The sequence below is a fragment of the Armigeres subalbatus genome, chromosome 2 (assembly GCF_024139115.2).
Source record: "Armigeres subalbatus isolate Guangzhou_Male chromosome 2, GZ_Asu_2, whole genome shotgun sequence".
NCBI classification, from domain to species: Eukaryota; Metazoa; Arthropoda; class Insecta; order Diptera; family Culicidae; genus Armigeres; species Armigeres subalbatus.
The window spans coordinates 212,771,060-212,796,632 of record NC_085140.1 but is presented as its reverse complement, the minus strand read 5'-3'; the positions used below and the strand labels follow the sequence as shown (position 1 = coordinate 212,796,632).

The 25,573-nt window shown below is 44.0% G+C and overlaps 1 protein-coding gene across 17 annotated transcripts in view; it reads left to right on the top strand.

Annotated features, from left to right (window-relative positions):
• Positions 1 to 23,049, top strand: part of LOC134211602 (G protein alpha o subunit) — a 249,645-nt gene extending 226,596 nt beyond the window's left edge. For all 17 annotated transcript variants that reach the window (XM_062688643.1, XM_062688636.1, XM_062688634.1 and 14 more), the window contains 2 exons: positions 16,051 to 16,204; positions 16,275 to 23,049. In XM_062688643.1, coding sequence (XP_062544627.1) covers positions 16,051 to 16,204; positions 16,275 to 16,462 — 342 coding nt within the window. In that variant the 3' untranslated portion in view covers positions 16,463 to 23,049. The remainder of the gene's footprint in view (positions 1 to 16,050; positions 16,205 to 16,274) is intronic.
• The last annotated feature ends 2,524 nt before the right edge of the window (positions 23,050 to 25,573 follow it).

The following is a 25,573-nucleotide window of genomic DNA, read 5'->3' as shown; positions in this document are numbered from 1 at the left end:
TCCGATAACCGAGTTTCATTTGCCTTGAGCCATTCAGCTCTCACCTTATTCATTGAGCCATTTAGCTCCCGCCTCGGTCGCGATCGCGAACGACTCGGATAGTCCCCGACGGCGGATCTAACCTACTCCGACGAGAAGTTCCCCGAAAGCGGGAGCTCCTCCGAACCCGGCCGTTTCGCCACGTTCTGCGGCTACGCGCTCGCCGCAAGCTGAATACAGTTGCGACGCTGTCGTTCCCATCCATTATCGACATATATATTCACGACTTCCACGACTCATGGTCCGCTATCCGTAACGGCTGCCTGCTGCTGCTCTATGCGCCAACTTCGTTGCAGGATGTCGGCTATCCTGGACGTCGCTCTTGCAACCGCTCTCCACTGTTCTGGGTTCTGGCACATTTTTATGACGATGTTATCGGTGTTGGTGTCCGTTCCGCATGCCCCCAACATCGCACTCCTCTCCGTTTCGAACCGAGGACATGTGAACAGGATGTGTTCAGCCGTTTCTGTCACGTCTGGGCATTTCGGACAGGTGGGAGAAGCCGCGTGACCAAACCTGTGTAGGTACCACTTGAAGCATCCATGGCCTGTTAAGAACTGGGTCAAGCCAAAGTTTAGCTCCCCATGAGGTCTGCTAATCCATGCCGACACACTTGGGACTAAGCGATGGGTCCACCTTCCCTTAGGCGAGTTGTCCCACTCTTCCTGCCATTTGGCTACCGTTGCTGCCTTTATATTCCTTCGAGCGTTATCGGTGCCCCTGAGGGCGTAGCACTCCTCGTCTTCCTCTACCACCAGTTTGATAGGCATCATGCCCGCGAGTACACATGCCGCTTCGCGAGATACGGTGCGATATGCGCTGATAACTCTCAGGCACATTAGCCTATGAGTACTCTCCAGCTTTCGCACGTTGCAGTTTACGCTCAACGCTGACACCCAAGCTGGTCCTCCGTATCGTAGTATTGAAACCGCCACGCTTGCCAGCAGCTTGCGCTTGCTGGAGCACACCCTAGAGTTGTTCGCCATCATCCTCGATAGTGATGCTATCGCCGTCGACGCGCGCTGGCAGGCGTAGTCGACATGACTTTTAAAGCTCAACTTATCGTCGAGCATCACCCCCAATTGTTTCAGAGATCTCTTGGAGGTGATGTCGCAGCCGCCGACTCTAATTGTCGCCTCCTGAACCGATTTCCGATTGTTAACGACTATCATCTCCGTTTTATGATGCGCCAACTGTAGCTTCTTGCTGCGCAACCATTCCTCCACTAGGCTGATCGAATAGGCTGCAGTCAATTCGACCTCTTCGACGGATTCTCCGTACACGGTCATGGTTACGTCATCGGCGAATCCCACTAACTTGACTCATGGCGGGAGCTTCAACCGCAGCACGCCATCGTACATCACGTTCCACAGCAATGGACCCAAAATTGATCCCTGTGGTAGCCAAGCCTTCGTCTGTCTCGTAGATCAATAATCGATTCTGAAAGTAGCTTCCCAGAATCTTATACAGCCCTACCGGTACTCCCAGCCGAAGCAACGAGTTCGCGATCTCCATCCAGCACGCACTGTTGAATGCATTCCGCACGTCGAGTGTTATTACTGCGCAGTAACGTATACCGCGCCGCTTGCATTCGATGGCGACCTTTGCAGTGTCAACCACCGATTTAATGGCACCCAGAGTAGACCTTCCTCTCCGAAAGCCGAATTGCTCGCTCGATAATCCTCCTACCTCCTCGACGTACGGCGACAGTCTGTTCAGGATCAACTTCTCCAGTAGCTTCCCTACCGTGTCTATAAGACAGATTGGTCTGTACGCTGAGGGGTCTCCTGGTGGCTTGCCAGGTTTCGGTAACAGGACCAAACGCTGTCTCTTCCATATATCCGGGAATGTCCTCTCGTCCAGACACTTCTGCATGGCCAACCTAAACATGTTCGGGTTAGTCGTTATGGCTGCCTTCAATGCCATATTCGGGATCCCGTCCGGACCAGGTGCTTTACTCGGGTCGAGGGACTTTGCCACCGTCAATATCTCTTCTACCGTCACCCTCTCCACCGCTTCATCATTTGCTACCCTCGCTGCTGGCGGCCAGTGGGTTGGGCCGTGGTGCGGGAATAGTGCCTCGATTATAGTCTTCAGCCTCGTTGGACATCGCTCGGGAGGAGCCAGTGCTCCTCTTGTTTTGGCCATCACCACCCGATAGGCGTCTCCCCATGGGTTCGAGTTGGCGCTCTGGCACAGTCTGTCGAAGCAGGCTTTCTTGCTTTCTTTGATGGCCTTGTTTAGAGCCAGTCTCGCTGCTTTGAATTGCTCGATGCGTTCCTCCCTCACTTCCGCCAAGCGTGTCCTTTGCGTTTTCCTTCTAGCCCGGAGACAGGCTGCTCGAAGGGCTGCAATTTCATCGCTCCACCAGTATACCTGTGGCCTGCAGTTCCGTGGTCGCACCTTCCTCGGCATGGTCGCGTCACAAGCTCGAGACAGGACCGCAACCAGTTCGTCGCCGCTTAAACTTCCCGTGTTTTCTTCCAGACCCATAGCTTCACTGAAGGTCCCACCGTCGAAGTGGGCGACCTTCCACGACCGGGTTGTGGGAGTAGCTCTCCGGCGTTCTCTTCTTGCCTCGCTGCCTATCCTGTACCGGATAGCTAGATGGTCACTGTGGGTGTAACCGTCGTCGACCATCCACTGCATATCACCGACCAAACTTGGACTGCAGAACGTTACGTCTATTATCGATTCCACTCCGTTTCGCTGGAAGGTACTTTTGGAGCCTTCGTTGCACAGCACGACATCCAGCTTGGCGAAAGCCTCTAGCAGCGTTTGCCCTCTCCGGTTAGTAAAGCGACTTCCCCACTCTATCGCCCACGCATTGAAGTCTCCTGCAATTACTACTGGCTTGCTACCCACTAGGTCTGATGTTAGCCGATCGACCATCTCGGTGAATTGTTCTATCGGCCACCTTGGTGGGGCGTAGCAGCTGCAGTAGTACACTCCATTTATTTTCGCTATAACAGTACCCTCCGCTCTTGTGTTCAGCACTTCCTGGATCGGGTATCTTCCCGTCGTACAAATCGCCGCTGATTTGGATCTATCCGCTACCCAGTTCCCATTATCCGCGGGGATGCGGTACGGGTCCGACAAGATAGCGACGTCCGTTCTCGCTTCTACTACCGACTGCCACAGCAACTGCTGGGCGGCCGCACAATGGTTGAGGTTGAGCTGCGTTACTTGCACGGCTTCCTCGTATAACCACTCAACGGGCACGCAGGTCCACCCATAGCGTGGTTATGTTCCTGCTTCCTGCTCGCGCATAGCGTACACGATGGTGCTTTCTCGCACGTGTGCGCCTTATGGCCCTCTTCGCCGCATCGCCTACATAGGTTACTCCTATCCGGCCCTTTGCACGCCCACGATTTGTGTCCCGGTTCGAGGCAGCGGAAGCACTTGTCGACTACCGGTGGTTGGTAGAGGCTGACTGGACATACTGACCAGCCAACTTTCAGCTTACCAACTTTGATCACCTTGTTAGCGTCGATGACCGGTAACTTCACCGTGGCAATCTGCGTCCCCTGCGGTCCTCTTCGCATACGGATGGACGCATTTGCTACCACCACTCCACCTTGGTCCTTGATGGCCGAGGCGATCTCTTCCACCACTGGACCACCTTGAAGAAGATCATTTGTCAGGGCACTTGCTGAAACTAAGATGCCGAGTTCATTGCTTGACCACAAGTAGAGCCCGTAATCGCCACTGTTTATAGAAACAATGGTTTCCCGCTTTCTGGTGGCAATTTGATGATACGTGTTTCTTAAAAAGACTCCACAGAATTTTGTTGTTATACGTTGAAGTAATGTTCTTGTCTATGTATAGAACATCTATAAATTCCTTTGTTTCGGATATTTTAGTGAAAGAGTTTTTTTTTTAAGGGAATGTATTTCGACTTTTCTTGATTACACATTCAATCGTTCACAATTAGGCACATGAAATATGAAAATGAGTTCAACAGATTCAAAGAAAACTTACAAGCAACGAACCTCTGGGATGAAAAATCCTAATTTTATGACCAAATAATCTGTACCCAGTGATTTTCTTCTATTTTGATTCACGAGCTTTTAGTAAAGGTCAGTAAAGCACATCACAGTTTCCCGTGATTCAATAAAATGCAACTACTTTGTAATTAAATTGGTCGATTCTAAATACTAACATGATTCTAATGGAAAACGACACTTGACTTGATTCTTAGCGCCTCTTATCAGTTTTTGTAGCAACCGTATTGCCTTTCGTGTAGACAGACGAAAAGAAACATCAAGCAATCATTATGTATTCCACCATTACGAATTGAGTGTTCGATTTCAACCTATTAGCACTTTCTGTTATGGCGAGCTTATCCAAACGCCCGGTGACATAAAAATGTGGAAATAACCGGAAAATAACTTTGTTTAAAATATGAATACATGCAATAATCCATAAAATAAACTGAACACGATGTTAAAAAATGTTTTCTTAGATTACATGACGGATAAAAATCCGTTCCCCGAAATGAGAAAACGATTCATGATTTCATGAATCCACCATGCTTTCGCTATGAATATAATTTATGATTTTTTTTTTGAGAGTATCACTCGCGGTTTTTGAGAGCCTCTTTGTAATAATGTAAAAATTGTAAATGTCTTTAATGAACGGGATTAAATGACTACAGCGCACAATGTTCGATTTCGTCGATTTCATGATCAAAATTGAATAACTTTGAAACTGTAGGATTTTGATATTTGGTATCTTCAACAAAGTTTTTAGACATGAAAAGACATTTTTTTATGTAATGAGTTTGATGATTAATCCACCTAGAAGCGAAATAAAAAAAAATCCTTTTCACCAATAACATAAATAGTGAATTGGTTTGTTCAAAAAAGGTATAGAGTCCGGTATTACGAGAAACTTTGTAGAACATTCCGAAGCTCTATCTATTAAAGGTATCGAAATATGAGTGTTACCTGAGGATGACCCCCTTCAAAACAGTTTTTTTAATATAACTTTTCAACCCGATTTTTTACATTTTCGTGGTCTTCTATAAACTAACAAAATACGCATTTTGATTACTATAGAGAGTTTCTGTCTTTTAAACTAACAAAGTTATTCAAGTTTTTCTATTATTTTCATAGTAACTTTTACCTCAAGTAACTCCTTCCGGTGCAAAATGGTGCAGTTTGTTAAGGTGGCATCTGAAAGTGGAAGCAGTAGTAGTAGTAGTAGTAAAATTCTTCTTTATTTAAACATTTTTTGTTCTACAATTATTTTTAACAAGTACAGTGATCGGCCGGCTTGGCCCTCCAACTTCGATTTTAATTTTTATTATTATTATTATGTTGTTACTTAATTTTTTAAATATAATGTATCATGACGGCCTTCAGGAGGCGCTAGTGTTTTTTTTTAATTTGATAACCTAACTACTATGTACACTAATATTTACAATAAAAATTTGATAACCTAGATTGGAACTAGCGCCCTAAGCGCTTGTTGGTCCGAGTGCAAGCAACGGACCCTAAACTTTTCTTTACACTCACCAAAGCGTTCATGTAAGGTTTTTATTCCGGCCAGACGGTGGACCTCGGATGTTCTTGTCCTGGGAGGGGTGTTGAGGATCATCCTCAGGAATTTGTTTTGGACCCGTTGAAGTTTGAGGTGGTGGGTTTTAGCGCAGCTCTCCCAGACCGGCATGCCATATTCGATCACAGGGAGGATGATTTGCTTGTAGGACAGCAAGCTTATTTTTCAGGGACAATGACGACCGGCGGTTGATCAAAGGGTACAGTAGTTTCAACAAGACGTTAGACTTTGTCACCGTTTTGTCAACCTGTTGCCTGAAAATAAGCTTGCTGTCGAGGGTCAAGCCAAGGTAGTCGGCCTCATTGGCCCATTCCACAGTCGTGCCATTGAGGATGATTTTACAGTCCCCAGGCGGAACAAGTTTAGGGGATTTGGAGTGGGGGAAAATGATGACCTGGGTCTTCGCCGCGTTGATACAAATCTTCCAGCTGGTGAGGTACTCTGTCAGGGCATCCAGGCCTCGTTGGAGTTTTGCCACTAGCGCTCTGATCACTCTACCGTTGTAGACGATGGATGTGGCATCTGCGAACAGAGACAGAATGCCGCCTTCTGGAGGTTCTGGCATGTCGGAGGTGAACAGATTGAAAAGCAAAAGGGGCCCGAGGATACTGCCCTGGGGGACGCCTGCGACGATGTTGTGCGCATTGGAACTCGCTCCGCTGAGTGAGACCCGGAATGTCCTTGCCGACAGATAGTTGCGGATGATTTTCACCAGGTAGCTGGGAAGATTGTAGCGTTGTAGTTTGTACACCAGGCCATCATGCCATACATTGTCAAATGCCTTCTCGACATCGAGTAAGGCCATGGCGGATGTTTTTGAGACAAACTTGTTCCGTCTGAGGACGTTGGTAACTCGGGTCAGTTAGTGTACAGTCGACCGACCGCGTCGGAAACCAAACTGTTCCTCGAGCAAGATGTTGAGATTTTCGGCAGACTCAAGTAACCGATGATGAATAGCTTTTTCGAATAGCTTGGATAACCCTGAGAGAAGGCTGATGGGTCGATAACTTTTGGGGGAGGAAGGATCCTTCCCAGGCTTCCGGATGGGGATGACTTTCGCTGACTTCCAGGACGATGGGAAGTAGCTGAGCCGGAGACACTGATTAAAGATCAGCGAGAGGTGCTCAAAGAACGGAGCACTCATGTGTTTGAGCTCGAGATTCAGGATGCTGTCGAAGCCTGGGGCCTTCATGTTCTTCGACGATTTGATATAGGCCGTCAATTCGTCAGCTGAGATCTCCAACTCCTCCGAAAAGTCGTTGGGAATCAAATGGATGTTGTTAGCATGCTCGTTGATGGCTGCTTCGTGTGGACTGACGATGTTCTGCCCAAGATTGTGTGAGCTGACGAAGTGACGAAGACGAAGTTATTCGAGAAGTCGTTATTTTTGAGGTCCACCATTCTGGCCTTGATAATTTTTGTGATTCGATTGCAGCGTGCCTTAAGCTCAGGCAGTCCAGTACGCAGAAACTGCCTGCGAGTGACATTTCGCAATCGAATCAAATCCTTGGTGAGTGAATCGATGTTTAAGGAGTTGCTTACCTGCCGAGCCGTCGGGACATGCTGCTCTCTGGCCTCCGAGATTGCCTCTTCGAAGGCGCACAGCTGGCGGTCGATACTTTCCGGCGTCTCCGGACGCACCTCGTAATCGACGGTGTTATCGACGCACTGCTGGAACCGCTGCCAGTTCACTCGATGGTAGTTCCGCCGTAACTGCTGGTGCCGATTGACCGAGGCCACCACCGGATAGTGATCCGAACTGAGCTCCTGGTAGACAACCGGCTGCGAGACGTGGTCACTCAGGTTTGTTATGTAGAGGTCGAGGGTTGCGTGGACACCGGACCGACTCAGCCGAGTGGGGGAATCCGGGTTCAAGATCGTGTAGTGGCCTTCCTCCATGTCGTTGCTCCAGATGGTGCCGTTTCGATTGCCGCGACTGTTGCCCCAGGCTTGATGTTTGGCATTCAAGTCGCCGGCAATGATATACTGGCCTTGTCTCCGCGTCAGCTTGACGATGTCCCTCCGAAGGGCATCCGATGATCCATCGCCGGCTTTGGCTTGCATTGGACAGTACGCCGCGATGAGCGCGATTGTGCCGACCGAAGTGGTGATTTCGACACCGATGGCCTCGATGACACTGAGCTGGAAGCTTGGAAGCAGCTGACAGTTGATGTTGATGTTGGCCATACCACCTCCCCTGGTCGGCCGGTCGAGTCGCACGATGCGGAAGTCCGGGATGTTGACGTTCACCTCCGGTTTTAGGTGCGTTTCGGTGATGAACGCCACGTCTATTTCCTTCTCCTCAAGGAAATCCTTCAGCACGATTATTTTTGCTCTTTAGCGAGCAATCGTTCCAGTTGACCAGGCCCACCCTAGCAGCCATTTTCAATGATGAACATGCCAAGTGTGAAGACCTGATCGAATCAGGTTTTGCAGCCGCGCAGTCGAGTGGCGAGCTGCGCGAAGATCGGCATCAATTGCTCCGGAGTGTACAACAGGGCAGATTCTTCCGGTGGGACGGCTTCGTTCTCCGACTGCCGACGGAACTCAGGAGGAGGGAACGGGGGCCATTCGCTGGTGGATGGTGCCGACCATGCTGGAGCTTGGACCGATGCAGCTGCCGCTGCCAGTCGCTTGTGCGGCTGTAGCGGTGGGAGTATTGGAATCACACGACGGGGAGCCGGGATGGCTGGTAAGTTCACCTCGTTGATTACAGGAACACGGTTCTTCTTCGGAATGGTCCTGGTGGAAGCCTTCTTCCGGATTTCCAGGAACTCGGCTCGCTTTGGGCAGCCCTTTGTGGTGGCCCGATGTTTGTCGCCACAGTTGGCGCACTTGGGATCGGCCACCTCCATTTTGTCGCACTCGTCAGTCGGATGGGGTTCGCCACACTTGTTGCAGCGCGGCTTCATGCGGCAGTTCCTGGTGCCGTGCCCGAAATTGAAGCAGTTGGTGCATTGCGTGACACGGTGCACTGGCCGATATCGCTCCCAGTCAACGACGGTGTAATTTATAACGCCAACCAGCTTCAGGTCCTTCCAGGTAGTGGAGCCGTGCTTCAGATGGATCAGGTAAAGCTGGTCGCGATATCTCCTCGCCTTGCCGTGACGAGCGATCTTGTCGACGGCTACTGGCTTCAGTCCGCAATTCTCAAGCTCTGCTTGGAGCTCTTCCTCCTTCATGTCGTGAAGTCCTCGCAGCAAAGCCTTTAGCGGCTTCGTGCCGGGGTGGTCATGAGTGTAGTACTCATACTTGTGGACCTCGAGGAACTCCACGACGGATTGATGATGGTCCCTGTTGGCCGGCATCACTTTCACGCCCTCGCTGCATAGCAGAGAGCTGCAGAGATTTTCTTTTCGCCAAAAAAATAGGTACAATATTAATTTTTGCATAAAAACTGTAGAAAATTTTGTTGCGAAAGCTTTAAAGAGTATAACAAAACTCTATCCGATCAAAGTGTTGAGATATGAAGCGCTTTTGCGGGGGACACCTTGAAAACATTTATTTGAATATAACTTTTTAAGAAGATTTTTTTCATTTTTATAATCTTCCAAAGTTGTTCTATATGCTGAGATAAGTCTTTTTCTTCTTCTTATTGGTATTACATCTCCACACTGGGACATTGCCGCCTCGCAACTTAGTGTTCATTAAGCACTTCCACAGTTATTAACTGAGAGGTTTCTAAGCCAGGTTACCATTTTTGCATTCGTATGTCATGAGGCTAGCACAATGATACTTTTATGCCCAGGGAAGTCGAGACAATTTCCAATCCTAAAATTGCATAGACCGGCACCGGGAATCGAACCCAGCCACCCTCAGCATGATCTTGATTTGTAGCCGCGCCTCTCACCGCACGGCTAAGGAGGGCCTGTTGTGATAAGTCTAAAAAATAGAAAAACTTGAATAACTTTGTTAGTTTGAAAGGTAGACACTCTCTATAGTAATCAAAATGTATATTTTGTTGCCCTGAAAAACTTTGTACAAGAAGAAAATGTAAAAATTCGGGTTGAAAAGTTATACTAAAAAATTGATCTAACCTGAGTAACTCGGTTACGATCATATTTCGATACCTTCAAAAGATAGATCTTCAGAATGTTCTACAAAGTTTCTCGTAATACCGAACTCTACACCTTTTCTACAGAAACCAATTCACTATTTATGTTTCTGATGAAAAGAAACTTCAACGAAATCAAACACTGTGCAGCGCCACCTAAAGGTAAAGAGTGGAAAGTATGCATTTTCCCATAAATTTATTCGATTTTTTCCATATAAACTTAATGCTTGTTGAGCACCTACTTAGAGGTGAATTCCACAATTATTAACCGCAAGGTTTCTAAGCCAAGTTACCATTTTTACATTCGTATATTGTAAGGCTAACATGACGATGCTTCTATGTCCAGGGGAGTCGAGACAATTTCTAAACCGATAATTGCCTATACCGGCACCTGGAGTCAAACCCAGCCACCCTCAGCATGATCTTGCTTTATAGCCACGCATTCGACCGCTACGCTAACGTTCAGAGCTCAAAAATATGGGGTGCTGAATAGTACAAGAAAAAGATGTAAAGGACTCAAGGCTTCTGAGATCTGACCCCTGTCAGGCAAAGGAGCCTCAATGCTCAAACAAGGCATGAACTATGGAGCTAAGGGCTCAAAAGTCAAACAGAACATTAAAGAGAGGCACCGTAAAGCATGTCATTTTGGGAGGAGTACGTTAAGTACTGTGTATCCCTTAGAAGTAATACTGAAATGCAGCCACATGGGGAATAATGGAGTGGAGCCCAAGGAGGGTTTAGTGAGTAGGACCAGTCACGGCTGGAAGATTCCCAAACTCTGGTACACTGCCATATGGTAGCGTGGCAACTACTAAACACGTCAATATACAATCAAACGCTTTTTCCGAAGAATTGAAAATGCTCTCTAACTTCAAGAGGCGATCTAATCTGCCCTATTGTCCGGATTGCAGTCCAGAATGTTCTGCGTTTCTCTAGTATATGTTAATGGAAAACCAAACACAGGGATTGGATCAAGGATGAAGGATAGGTCTACTTCAAACTTCATTCAACGTTCCAGCCATAGAAACATCACCAACAGAGCTGAGGAAGCCAATCAACATACCTTTATCGATGTTTTAAAAATCCACAAATCCAAATCGGATAGATAATAACTCTGTAACACTTTATGGAGCATATTGTGTTTATTAGAATAGTTTTATCACCGACCAAGATTTTATCGGTTTTTGATGCCCTAGGTTTTCTGTCCTATTTAATTTCCTGTTCCATATTCCTGTTATCATATTACAATAAACATTGCATCTGGAAGGATCTGGAAGGAAAGATCTGAGGGTGGCTCCGTTTTAAGGTTCTCCTTTTCTCCAAGCGCCCATCTAGCCTTGGCTTCACTAGACAAGTGAAGATCTGACCCCTGTATCAAAATTCACAAAAATACCTTTGGAAAAAGACTTAACATGTGTCAACGTTTGTGAGTGCAATCGGACGGTTCCATTCGCCCATTCTTTGCTCAGGGCATTCAGGACGGCGATTTTTCCGTTTGGTGAAAGGTTTTGGAGCATGGGGTAACCCAGATTATCGGGTCCAGCGGATTTTCTCTTTCCCTTCCTCAGCGCATACTAGAGAAAACGTTGGTTGAGATTTGATCCGACATCTGGAGGAACTTTAAAATCGAGCATTTCGCCTGAGGGGTTGGGGTGTTTCCAACGGAATTCCACTGGGTACTCCTGGAACGATGATATACGACAGAAATGTTTGACTAGGGCGTCGGCCACAATTTCCGGGTCCCACTGCATGTTACCGTTTACGGATAATGTGATGCCTTTAGCGCGTTTCTTACCTAAGAAGCTGTTCACAAGTCTTTATAACTCGGTAGTCGATTGCTCGCTTGATATTCCATCAAGGAATTCGGTCCAGAATTTTTCCTTTGCCTGCACTCGTTCCTGTTCGTTTGCTACTCCGTCCTAATGTTGGCTAGGGCGGTATCTTCCGGGGTTAGTCTTTCCTTGGCTTTCTGAAATGCACGAAGTGCTTTTCTCATACGCTTGACTACTTTTTTTGACTCCTCCACCAGTGGACTGATTTGCGACCGGGATTAGTACTGGTCTTTGAGATGGTTTTGGTGGCAGCTCGGTGGATAGCCTCCGAGAGTTCGATGGCCGTTGGTGCTTCGGTTGCCACGTTGAAAACATTGTTACCGCGGATGTTGTTTGAGCGGCTACTCCAGGAGGAGGTAGCCATTCACATCACCAAGTAGGACCATCGAGGATAGTATCTTCTCGAAGATACTTATCAGCTTACTTTCGTGGTCCTTCATTCTTCGGCTGGATATGTACATAGAGACGATGGTGGCACCTCCAATCTTACTGCCACCAAAGGGAATTCGGCGTCAATGGTGATTTCGGTTGCTTGGACTTCGCGTAACACGGCGTCTGCGTCTGACACCTCCGTAAACCACTTGTATTGTCCACCGAGGGTTCGGTTCATGGTGGCAGGTGTCGTTCGGTGGATTTCCTGCAGTGCTATAGGGGCTGTTTTCGAATTCAAAACTTGCAGCTCCAAAGTTATCGAAATAACCGGTTACGTGCCACTGCAATACTAGTGCGGTGGATCGAGGGCTACGGCCTTGTGGCTACAGCGTGGCAGGCTGTTTGGCGTTGAGGGTCTGGGAATTGGCAGAAATGGCGAGGCGACGGGACAAAAATGGTGTTTCGACGGAGGAGTCCTCCCCTCCAGAGCTATTCCGAAGGCAAGTCCCTCGCCGTAAACGATGGACTGATGTCGAAACCGGTGTGGAGTGTAGGGCGACGCTTCTGGTCACAGTGGTGGGTAGTTATCCTGGGCAGGGATGACGTCCGAGCGTCGGGAGTTGTCTGCCAGTTCCGGAAGGGGTGTAATAACCGCACTGACGGGGCTCCGGCTACTCGGATTTCCGTCTGCGGCTTGAAAACCACTCTCTCATACGTGGAACCGGGAGATACTGGAAGGATTGGTGCGTGGATTGTTTTAGCTCATGAGCTCAACTTGTACTCTTATGTGAGGCTCATTTTGCACATTTCTATTTCTAGGATCGTTGGTAGGGTAGGGATTGAAGAGGATTTTGTTGCTCCCAATGTATAATTATGTTCCCAATCGCTTCCTTGTCCTAATATAAACTGTAAACAGCAGGATATCGTACGCAATAAAATTACAATTGGCAGTAGAAATCTGACGGCGAAACTGACTTTGCGCTTCAAATTTGCTAACCTTGCTCTTGGTTTTTTTTCCTGCACCACATTCTCAACTCCGTTGCTTACTTTATCCGCCTTGTGTATTTCCGTGTACTTCTGTGCCTTGCTCTAGCTAGATGCTTTTTTCACGAGGGTTTGCAGCTTCCTAATGAGTTCATCCTTTACCGCTAGGGATTCATGGAGTTTCGCTAGTGTTTCGGTGAGAGTGGTTGGATTGTCTCGATACGATTCCTGACTCAGGTTTGCTTTGCCGCTTGAAGCTGGCCAATCTTTTTTTTAGGTCCACGATTTCCTGGTCCTTGCTTGAAGCAGTCACTTTTGAACCAGCCTGGCCACATCCAGAGCAAGCCTCGGCTTCCTTTCGAGCTTGGGAGTACGATATGCCTCGGTCGACTTTGATTCGCTGAACCTCCACTTTATTCAGATAGAAATGGCACTACCGACTTGATGTGGGATGGTCGTTGGTTCTGCAGAGTCTGTACGTTTGCTGATCTGTACAGTGCTGGCGAGGTAATGTGGCGTTGTCGTCCGTGTTCATGGCGCCTTTCACCGGGTGGTGCTTCCCGCAGTTGCCGCAGGCTTGCTCGGCGCTTGGGCATTGCTGTGTGGCCGAAGTCCCAATAGCGGAAGCATCGCATCGGGTTGCGATAATAATACCGGCATCTGGACCATCAAAAATTGACGTGGTTAGGGACCACCGTGCCTGAGAAAGTAAGGATAATCGCCGGAGTGTTGAAAAGTTTACCTCGTCGTCGCTTGAAGCGGAAAAGTTCCTTTACGCTCTGGTCTTGTAGTTCTGCTAGCAGATAATCGTCTGGCAAATCAACAGCGTCGCAGCACGAGACCAAACACTTAGAAACGTTCACTTAGAAACCACTTAGGAACACTTAGAAACCGTCACTCAGTTTGTTCATAGCGAGAAGCTCCCGCAACTGTGCGCTACTGCGTACGAAGCACAGCGGTTTTCTTTATTCGCTCCGTCGATGGTACCGCCGACGAACGCCTCAACGGAACGTCGGATCAAGAACGGATTGCTCGGTAGAGGCTTGTCGATGCCTTGTAGTTGCAGGATCTATAGAGGTCCGGACGAATCTTCTGGATTCATGTATGTAGGTAACCTGCGACCCGTATAAACGCCGTCTCAGCGACACTATGCTTCCGGGTTTCGTCCCGAAACTATCGATAAATGGCAGTCGAAATTCACCCCGAAAACTCTCACTGACGACTCACTGCGTATCCACCGCACCGACGAAGTTCGTTATCCTTCTACCGCGGAAGTCACGTGCGTCTCTACCACCCCTAGGAAATGGCTCGTCTCACTCCTTCCAGGCAAGTCACTGATTGGTCGCACTGGCGACCATGCGTTTCCACCACGCCGATGGGGTGGTTTTCACCTGGGTGCTGCGGATAGAGCCGCTTTTCTGCGCTCAAGCGAGCAGAGGGATATTTTGAAATCACTCCCATAAACAAAATTATTTTGCAGTTACTCGGCTCTCAAACACTTCCCGCTCTTCGAATTTCTTTTTCCACGCTGCATGAGGGCGCACAAATGCGCTAGACTCTACATGACTTTACGATTGTTTACATACATTCATGCTCCAATAAGCTGCTGAATCTCGTGAAATTTCGTAACGAGTGCTTTTTAATTGCATTCCCACAAATTTTCCACTCGGAATATAATGTGAGAATATTTGTTGCAAAGAATACAAAACTCAAACAAAGTTTATTTTTATTTTTTCCCAAAATAATAACAATACTTCTCAATATTAGATCAGAAACGAACATAATCACAATCTTCAATGTTTGGCTCCGGCACAATAGAAAATTTTGGCTTCAGTTTGACAATCAAATCGATTCTATCCGCACCACCCAGGTTTTCACCTTTCATCCTCACTCACGAAACAGCCAGTATGCGTTTCCACCACCAAGCGTCTCCACCAGATCGAACGGGAAAACACCACTATGCGTCCCCACCACCACTGCGATTGCACTGGAGAGTGAAAAAAGTCAAAACCCTCGATTTTTGCACCCCTTTTTCGCATTCAAAAGTCACTTTCAAGACGAGACGCACTGTCTAGATTTTCCTAGTAATGCCCGTCGCACAACTGGAGTGTCCTGGGACCTCCCCATCGCACGGGGAAAGTCTGACCACGATTCATTTCCACCTCTCTGCGAGGAAAAGAACCGGCCCGAGGAAAACGCCGTATCTCTGGATCCCGTGATCGGATCGGCTCCCGATTCGTAACACATCCTGACCGCACTGACCGAATTGTATCCACCAAAGTCCAAAAAAAGCACGCCTCTTTCCACCTAAAATGTCCAAATGTCTCGATTGACTTAATTCGTAGTGGGAAAAAATGCCCGCTCACAAAGCTAGTTCGTTCTAAACTAAACGTTTAAAATGTAATCATCTAAAATGCATGCTAGTCATATGTGTACAGCTTCTGCTTCATATGCAGGAGGTCGTAGGTTAAATCCCAGGTCAGTTGCATTCTTCTGCTATATGTATCTTTTCATATATTCGCGGCGTAGCACCAACTTAGAATTCGGAAGTCGGGATGCGTTGTTTATCGCATCTTTAGGCGAATCCAGCGTATTACTTCCGAAGTTGGAAAAGTTGCCTGAATCTAGAAAAAAAAATCCAACTTCGGTATAAAAAGCGTTCTAGCACAGACAAACAGACATAACACATTGAACATTTACTCATCAAATTCATCGTCGTTCAAACACTAACGACATCTGTTGATTTCAGTTAGTTGGGCAAATCACGAACCAGATGGCAGTAGTGAGCAAACGTCAAGCTCGAGCAAAAACGAAGCGCGCGCCACGAGTGATCGATTGGCCAACTAATGATTATTTGAATTCACCAGTTAATCAGTGAACGATGGAAATTCTACGAATGTTATGTCTGTTTGTCTGTGGTTCTAGCTTTGTTCCGGATAGACAATATTTCTCATAATGTAGCAATCGCTAGAAATAGAAATGAATTTCATACTGTTCCCTTCTTTTATCCATCTTGACTTATTTGAGGGTTTTTTCGACGCTCTTCAACACTTACAATTTTACACGTTACAGGTCGATCGCATCATATAAAACAAAGTGTTTCACAGCACATAGCCTATCAGGAGATTGCATCCAGCCTAGCTACATATAATACATGTTTGTCATCATTTGTTTATGTTTTTCCGTCTTGTTCTTCTCTACTTCCAGAACCGTATGCAAGAATCGCTGAAACTGTTCGACTCTATCTGCAACAACAAATGGTTCACCGATACCTCGATCATTCTATTCCTGAACAAGAAGGATCTGTTCGAAGAGAAAATTCGGAAAAGTCCTCTTACGATCTGCTTCCCCGAGTATACCGGTACGAACAACAACACGTGCAATGTGCTTCAGAAAGTCTAACCTTTTTACATTTTTTCCCTTCCCAACAGGTGGACAAGAATACGGCGAAGCGGCGGCGTACATCCAGGCGCAGTTCGAGGCGAAGAACAAGTCCACCTCGAAGGAGATCTACTGTCACATGACCTGTGCCACGGATACCAACAACATCCAGTTTGTGTTCGACGCCGTTACCGATGTTATCATAGCCAATAATCTGAGGGGATGCGGTCTGTACTAAGGGGTCCTTACCAAACGGACCAATGGTTTTGAGCGAACCTCTTGTTTTTGTTTATTTGTTTTTTTGTACTATTATGTATTGATTGGATGAAGGGCCTGAGGTATAGGCAGTATTTATTACAAATTTGACTATAAATATTACAAAGTATATAGAAATACAACAAACAAGAGGAAAAGTTTATATTAGGAGGGAGTTAGGAAACCGAAAAATGTTTGAGTGGTCTCATTACAGAGGGCAAAGAGATGAGCTTGAGTGTCTTGAGTATGGTAGGACACAGATGAGATTACTAGCGGAGCGAGTGGCAAATGCCACATTATGGTAGAAGAGAAGCATGGTATGGATATCAGTGTTCATGAAAAAGTACATATTTTAGTATCTTTTCGATTAATTACAATCAAGCACACAGCATACACATTCAAACGTGCATGCCCCAAATTTCAACGGGAAGGAGCAAACATGTATTTTTACTACTGCAAATTGTAGCATGGGATGGCGACTAACCGTTTAACCCTGTTTATTTGGAGCACAAAGGGCTCAAAAAGTAGCATAAAGAAACACACACACACAAACATGAATCACTTGAGCGCTCATTATAATTAAAGTTATATAACATATTAAACTTATACGCAGAAGAAGCAAATCGTACTCATACAAGAACCAATTTTCTCGTACAAGCATTCGCATAAATCAGATCTATATTTGTATTTTGATACGTCTTTATCTAAAAAAAAGTTTATTTATTTTGTACATTTAACCTACCCAAGCACATGACGAGTTATGGATCTACAATTCTATTAATATTTATTTTAGCGTGTAACTTAAAAGCCATGATCGTTCGGTTTAAAGCACAACGTGTTGTAACGCTTTCGATGGTAGTCCTACTAGACAACAAACAAGAAATAGCAGAAAATCAGGCGAACGGGATTTGATCAAAGCAAACCGCGGAGGCACAAACGCAATCGAATCGCAGTATGCCATGCCATATATTTTTTTTCGTTCTTTTAATGATTCTGCAAGCGTTGCAATATTATTCGTTATGATAGTGTAAATAGCTTTATAATTTATAGATCAAAGAAATAGCCATCGAAATATCCAAAGATAGGCAAGTGAGTGTGGAGGGAACAAACACTTCTATCACACAAATTTATTTATTAGGTTTAATCACAACATGGTCATTTCGCTCATGCTTTCATGCTTCTGAGAAAATACTTGGTGATTTAAGCATTAACGTTCAACCAATCATGGTTTATTATATGCACGTCTTTACTAATTAATTAATTTATGTATACATACATTCCTAAGTATGGTTTCTCATTAATTTAAAAAAGAAAGTTGCCTCTTATTTGTCCTAATATTATCGTCAACTCAAGAACACCAGAGCGAAAAATTCAAAATCGCAGTGACAATTTAACCAACAACTCTACTTCAAACCACAAGCGACCATAAAGAGCAAGTATTATACTTTGTACATTCCTCGGACGCCTTCCGGCTAAAGGAATTCGATGAACATCCACCAGAACTCCAAGACGAGACAGACGTCAGCAGTGTAGTAGCAGTTGTGGAAACTTTTGACACGCTTTTGATTCAATGTCATGACTGTCATGAGCATTGTCGTATGATGTTGGGGATTGTATTTCTCATCCAGAGGAATAGGCATGGGATCCGATAGGTGAAGGGTATGTTTTTATTTTATTGAAACAGGGGCAAAAATCAGTAAATCAGTCAAAGCACATCGAATGAAAAAATAATTGTCTCTTTTTAACGATCATGTTTTTCACGGCTAGATTCTCACGCACATTTAAACACCCTCAAGTGTGAATCGATCCACTTATCTTCACTGGTAAGAGCTATTCACAAGTGTGAGAAATGCTGAAGTTATGGTAAATTCCAAAATTTTCTCCGAAAACCGAAATTTGCCTAGTGAATAAAACTAAACGTGAACATTATCTTTATGCTGCACAATTTTTACACTAAGTATCATAAGGTCGTAACTGCATTAATCGATTTCTCTTCGTTGATGTTAGTTTCTTGTCAATGGAGCGAATTGCACTGCCGATGATTTCATGATTCGGTGTGATAGAGGATGATTATACCTTGCACCAGAGGCAACACTCACGGCAGTAGCTTTTGGTCAAGCTGAGCTATTACCGAGACATAAAATCGATGAAGAAAAATCGATCAATGTAGTTTCGCCTATGGTTAGATATCTTGAGGTGGAGTTAGAGATTATTTAATGTGTAACCGCCGTTGGAACAGCTGACACAGAAGGACAGTAGTGGCGTTCTGACGAAGCTTTCTCCTTTCGTTCTTTCTAAGGATTTTACAAACGAATTCGTCATATTATCCGTTCAACCTAGCTGCTTTGTTGATTCCCTTTTCGCCGCTTCAAATTCCATTGGTATTTAACAACCGGTGTGCAATCAAGTGAAGTTTTTATGCACAAAAAAATGGTTTGGTACCTACTTATATTTAGTGTGTTGTCCTCTTTTCTATTTATTAAGAGGTCTAGAAAAGGAGTTATTCATTCATGCTTTTCCTCAACAGTGAACTTGATTGTTTTGTGATTAAAATGCAACAAATCAAGTGTCTGTGGTGTCTGTTGTAGGTAGCGCTCTTTCAATATTGCGAAGATGTCATCCACATAACGTCTTCAGATTTTTGGGAGATTTTTCTATTTCAAAATCGCTCATGAACGCATCAGCTAAAAGTGTTGTTTGTTTCTGCCACAACTCCTTTTTCGTTTATAAGAACAATAAGTGTTGTGTGCAGTCTCACGAGTAGAATCATAAGTACTGGAATGCTAGTGGCGCTGTAGTCATTTAAATTATTTTGTCAAATTATGCTTCAACAAGCTTCAAGCTTCAGCTTGTTTGGTTTCATCTCCAACATCGGTTTGACAGTTGTAGTACCGGTACTTTGGCTGCCAGGTCGAAGTAACCTAGATGTTAGTCACGCGAACAGGAACGACATTAGCAATCTTATAGGGCACTGCACGGATTGCTTTGTCTCTTTCTCGCTGCAAAGAAATTAGAAAACAACAAGGCTACTAAACATCAAAATTTATGAGGAACGAAAAAGAAAGAGATGTTTCCGTGCAGTGCCCTATACTTTTGAATCAACTGTCTCACGTCGCATTTTATGTGTGATACAGTTCTTACGTCAAATATCGAAAAATGAGTTATTGCTAATAACTTTTTCCAAAAGTTATTTGGAATTCGAAAAATCTGTTAAACATGTAACCACTGTAACGCTTAAAGAGTACTATAATTTTGTCTAACAGAGCATTGTTTTAATTACAAAGTGTGGGACCGGACGTAAGAGCGAAATTACAAAATGTCATGAAGTTAATGTAATTTGACTTTATTTTGGTGCCCAAGCCGTCGATTTCAGATTTATACAAGATAAAGGTCCAAAATTTCAGATTACTTTTCAAAAAAAGTTATTGGTAAATCTCATGACACAGAAATATTATTTCCCAAAACTGTTAAGAATCAATTGCCATGAAACTCTACACACTTCCAGATGTTTAATTTTTCACCGGAGCCTTCCTTAGCCGTGCGGTAAGATGCGCGTCGACAAAGCAAGCCCATGCTGAAAGTGGCTGATTTCGATTCCCGGTCCACTCTAGGAAATTTTGCAGGTTGGAAACTTTCTCGACTTCTCTGAGAATAAAAGTATTATCGTGTTAAGCTCATGATATACGAATGCAAAAATGGTAATTTGACAATGCCCCAGTCAGTGGGGGATGTAATGCCAATAACAATCTTTCCCCATTATCACGGTATACAGAATCAAGGTAGGCTCGTAAAGAAAATGACAGTTCAAAAGTAACGTGATTGCTATCGCAGTATGAACGAGTGCAAAAGAAGGCCAAACTCAATCGTAGAGCGTTGGCTTGCTTTGTCCCTAGTAGCGATAGCAGTGACGTCAATTGTTTACAGTGAAACTTTATGTTTACGTACATGACGATAATGCCTTGTTTTTGTATGCCGTGCCCATTTTAGAAAATGTGCTCCAGCAAGTGGATCTTTAATTGGGACAAGTTGACGCCCCTTTAATTGTGTGTGTAACAATTTTCATTACTTAAAGCTCAACCTGCCCTAACTACATCGCTGCACCTTAGCTTTCATGAATCCATAATACAGTTTAGAAAAATGAGACCATCACCTAAGCTAACATAATTAGCATTAAACTGAAGTAAAACGAATCATGACATCATTTGTGCCAATTTTGTAGGGAAAATGTTATGGATTGAACTAGATTTTGTACGCTATTACTTAGGCGCATGTTCCACTCATCGTTTTTTAGTCAAGTCAAGTCAACCTAGCGATATGGCAACACGTAGAGGAATCCGACCTCGAGTTAGTTTCGGTTTGGCTTACTCACACCCAGTCGAGTATTCAGTACAGACCCCCAATGTAAAACAATCCGCGATGAAACGACCAAAACAATATTTAGGAAAACCAGAATAATAACTACGTCGTACAAATGAGAACATGTGTTAAAAATCAATCATAAGATGTAATCTCTATTTTTTCTAAACTGTTGCATTGCGTTGATAGAATTTGTACGTAACTTATCCAGCTTTAATTATAATTATTGGTTTCAACTAATTTTGACAATCGCTCCAGTTGTTGTTGGTTCTACTCTATCGCATCGTAGTTACAAATTTTTACATCTTAATCCAATTATTTCAATAAGCCGTACAGCTTTTTCTTGAGCGCTAATGGTTACGAGATTGTTCATCAAATCGAGCATACACTGTACTTAATGACATCTGTAACATACCAAACCTTGAAGGCTAATCACAGGACTAACAAAAGTTCTTCAAAACGTTAGATCACAGATTGAGTGATTATTCTCCCTCTTTTTCTTTTAGTGCAGGAATCAGGTGAAGATTAAAAGAAACTCAACTAGACATAAGTTGTCTAAAGTAACGTGCATTGTATGCTCACGTTTTGAATTTACTCGGGTGCCAATATCAAGCATGGTTTTCTACATTAAGAAAAACTAGCTAAGCTAAATCACAGTTCTTTCTCAAATTTCTCAAGTTCATCACCTATAACACTGTATAAAAGCTATCACAATTCCAAAATTGAACTCTAGTCATTGCAGCTACCAAAACTTTACTTGCGGCAAACAAAAGGCAATGACGCAACCAAAAACAGTTAGATTTAGTTGAATCTTAACAAAGGCAGATTCATGTAATTTATTAACCAAAGTCATTAAAGCACAAAATTAATACTTATGCGTTACAGTTATCATTTACGATTTTCGTAAACAACAACACTGTTCACTAAATTTTGATCTACTATCTTAGAGAGAAACCCAAAGATGGTAGTTTTGCGCATTTAGCTAAATAATAAAAAAAAAATCCATTCAAAGCATAATTTCCAACAAAAAAATGCTGCTATTATAATAAAAATAAAACAAAAATACAAGTTAGTATATATTTGACAAAATATATCCGCTTACAGAACATTATTAGTATATTTTTTGAACAACAACAAAACCTAAGTAGTAAAAACGAGAAAGTAAAGGATAGTTTTAGTAGCATAAGTAAGCAAGTCATTACAAAAAATTACAACACTATTAAGCGATTGAATGAAAACTATAGAATAGTGCTGTAAAGTAAATTACAGAGACAGAACTTCAAACCTCCAACAACAACAAAACTTATATCAAACAACATCATCTCCAAATCAAAGAGATAAACAATAAGACGATTCAAATGCGGCAAAAACTATCCAATAATTAAAATCAGGCCCTAAAACACTGAATCCGTTGGATCTAAATTATCCAGAACGGGATGCAGGAAGAAAATCCTAGTTAAGATGCAAATAAGAAGATCATAAAGAACAGCCAATGTTGAATCGTGAAACCAAGTTGTCGATGCACTATTTAAAACAAAGAAAGAAAAATGAGATAGATAAGAATACGTTTAGTGAACAAAGCAAAATTAAAAAAAAAGTAGACTTAACTCGAAACCAAATTTAAAATAAACAAAACACTTAGTCATAAAATCAAACCAATAAATGAACAAAAATCAATCTCATGAAAGCGGTTGAGCATCAGCAAGAAAAATAAGCAACAGAACTAGACATTCATCACCATTGAATAATTATGGAAATATATATCGCAGATAACAAGTCGGAAGCAGTACATCATATACAAGCAGTTATTTTCTATTATTATTTTTCGGGAAAGTAAAATAATACTAACGAAGAAACACAAACAAAAACAGCAGGCAAACAAACAGTGGTGAATCGATCATAAGCTATTCATTGCTACTGAAAAATAGTAAACTAATGCTAATCGGTAAGAGTAAATAGTTCTGGTTAAAACCCAGTGGAACGGAATCAAGTAAACCAACACACAACCAAAAAAAAAACCCTACTTGAAACATCACTCTGTACGAATGGAAAGCAAGTCAGAAAACACAAAAGTGAACAAAAAAACTACACTTTGATAAGAAGGAAACAAAAACGGTAAAATATATATTTAACTTAATGTGTATGTAATTTTATGTGTGATGTAAAAAATCGGAACAAATAAATGCGTTTTAGCCACTAAAGTCATAAAACTAACTCCACATTTCTTTATTATATCCATTTTTCTCTGATGTAAAGTGACTGTAAGGTCCTAAGCCTCTTACCGGATACGAGCAACCTTAGGGAAGATCGGGTAACCAACCCCGATTGGAACTATGGTCGTATGCTGGCAGGGAAGGGGGGGGGCAAGGGTGTTAACGATCATTCAGTTATTTGCGTTCGATCTTTTAGTAGTTTGTCACTAACTCATTCCAGAGACTGAATTTCAAAATAGGTTGTATGGTGGACTTCTAGTGCGAAGGTTTTTCTATAACTTTGCCTAATGGTTTGTTATTAGAATTCAACTATTAACGGTGTTAGAGCGCTAGTTGCAGTAACTCAAACTAAATGATTGGAATTTTGTTATCATTTAGTCTAAGTTACTGAAACTATAGCTATAACTCCGTTACTAGCGGAATTCAAACAACGAACCATTAGGCAGAGTTGTAGAGAAACCTTCGCAGAAGTCCACCATACAACATATTTTGAAATTCAGCTTCTGGAATAAGTTATTGACAAACTACTAAATGATCGAACGCAAATTACTGAATGATCGTTAACATCCTTGGGGGGGGGGGGGTGCAAATCTGATCGAGCGTCTGCTCTCTGTAAGGTAAGCTGGTCCAACTCGCCAGCGAGGTACGGCGCATGAAGCTCGGAATCCTGGGAATGAGTTAAGTCTGTCGGCCAGATATTGGACAACACAAACTACCGTCGGGACAGTTATTGTTATTGCGTGAGGCAAGAATGTACACGGAACCGCGAAACAACTTACCTAATGGTTCCTTTCACTCAAATCCGCTCTAGCCAAAAATAAGTAAAATGCGAAAAAAAATCGGTGAGTACTTTGCCTCTACTCTCGTGTTGAATGTTCACCCACTATGCGTTGCGTTGAAAGTAAAGAACAAGTAAAGCGAGTAAAGAACAAGTAACAGTGAGAGAGGAGGTTGACCAAAACGAAGGAGCGGTAGGAGGAATAGATTGTGAGATTACAGATCCACAAATCGTGGCGGGGAACAGCGCCTTTGGTATGCTCCAGAAGACATTGCAAAAATGTCAACAACAACAACCAAATCTCCAGCAGCTAAAGGAGTTGCAGGAGCAGCTGCATCTATGCCAGCTTCAACTACGAGAACAATCCACACCTGTTTCTTCACGTATTCCCGATGTTTCGAAAGGAGCTATTCGCAAAACGAACAAGAGCGAAGCTGTACGACCTGCTACTGATGTTCAAAGTGTGGCGGTACCTGATTCATTTGTACAAGTATTACATCACCCACAGAATCAGCACGTACAGCAGCATCGTGTACCGCTCCAGAGGCAAATTAAGTTAAATCATTCTAGGCCGGTTGCGCGCCATCCTATAGAGGCACCAGTTGGTTCCTATGTTCCTGTTCCTCGAGGGCCGTCCGCTGAACAGCTTGCGGCACGACTAGTTATGACTAGAGATTTACCCGAATTCAACGGTGAACCCGAGGAGTGGCACAACGGCTGCATGCGGGTACAACCACGCTAAAAATCTTTCTCGTCTTCAGCGGTGCCTGAAAGGCGCTGCACTCAAGTCCGTCCGGACGTTATGAGAACCCTCAAAACGCTTTATGGGCGACCTGAGATGATCATAAACAAGCTCATCAAAAACGTTCGTGAAACTCCTCCTCCAAAGCCGGAAAAATTGGAGACATTGATTGAGTTCGGAAAGGCTATTCGAAATTTAACACAGCACCTCATCGTCGCTGATCAGCAATCGCACCTATCCAATCCAATTTTGCTGCAAGAACTGGTGAGCAAACTTTCGGCTGGTGTTAAATTTATTCTTCTGTCAAGAAAGGAACAGATAGGAGACAAATTGAAGCGAAACGTTGTCCTGTTTGTAATAAAGATTGTCATCGTGTGTCGGAGGGCATCATTTTCAAGAAGAGCAGTGTCGACAAGCGGTGGAAAACCATAACAACCCTGAAATTGTGTCGCAGCTGCCTGAATTTCCATGGACGTCGGGCCTGTAAGAGTACGAATCGGCGTGGAGTCAATAATTGCGAATTTCGTCATCACCTTTGTTACATTATTCGCCTACCAATGCAGTTATAAACCATCGTACTAATCAGATTCCGGAAAATAATGGTCATCATAACTGCGGACAACCTGTGCTGTTTCGAATTCTTCCTGTTGTGATCCATGGCCCCACAAAATCCGTGAAAGTATATGCATTCCTTGACGAGGGTTCTTCATCAACGCTGATCGAGCACGATCTAGCTGGAGAATTGGGAGCTCAAGGGAAAAGCGCACCGTTGTGCCTAACGTGGACGGCGAACATGTCTAGATTGGAACCTGAGTCACATATGATATCCTTGGATGTTTCTGGAGTTGGTCAACAAAATCGTTACCACCTTCTAAACGTTAGAACCGTTCAATCTCTCAATCTCCCCCGTCAGACACTACGTTTTGACGAGCTGCAGAAGAACTTCCGACACCTATCGGGACTCGCTGTAGAAAGTTACGAAAATACTGTACCGCGTCTTCTGCT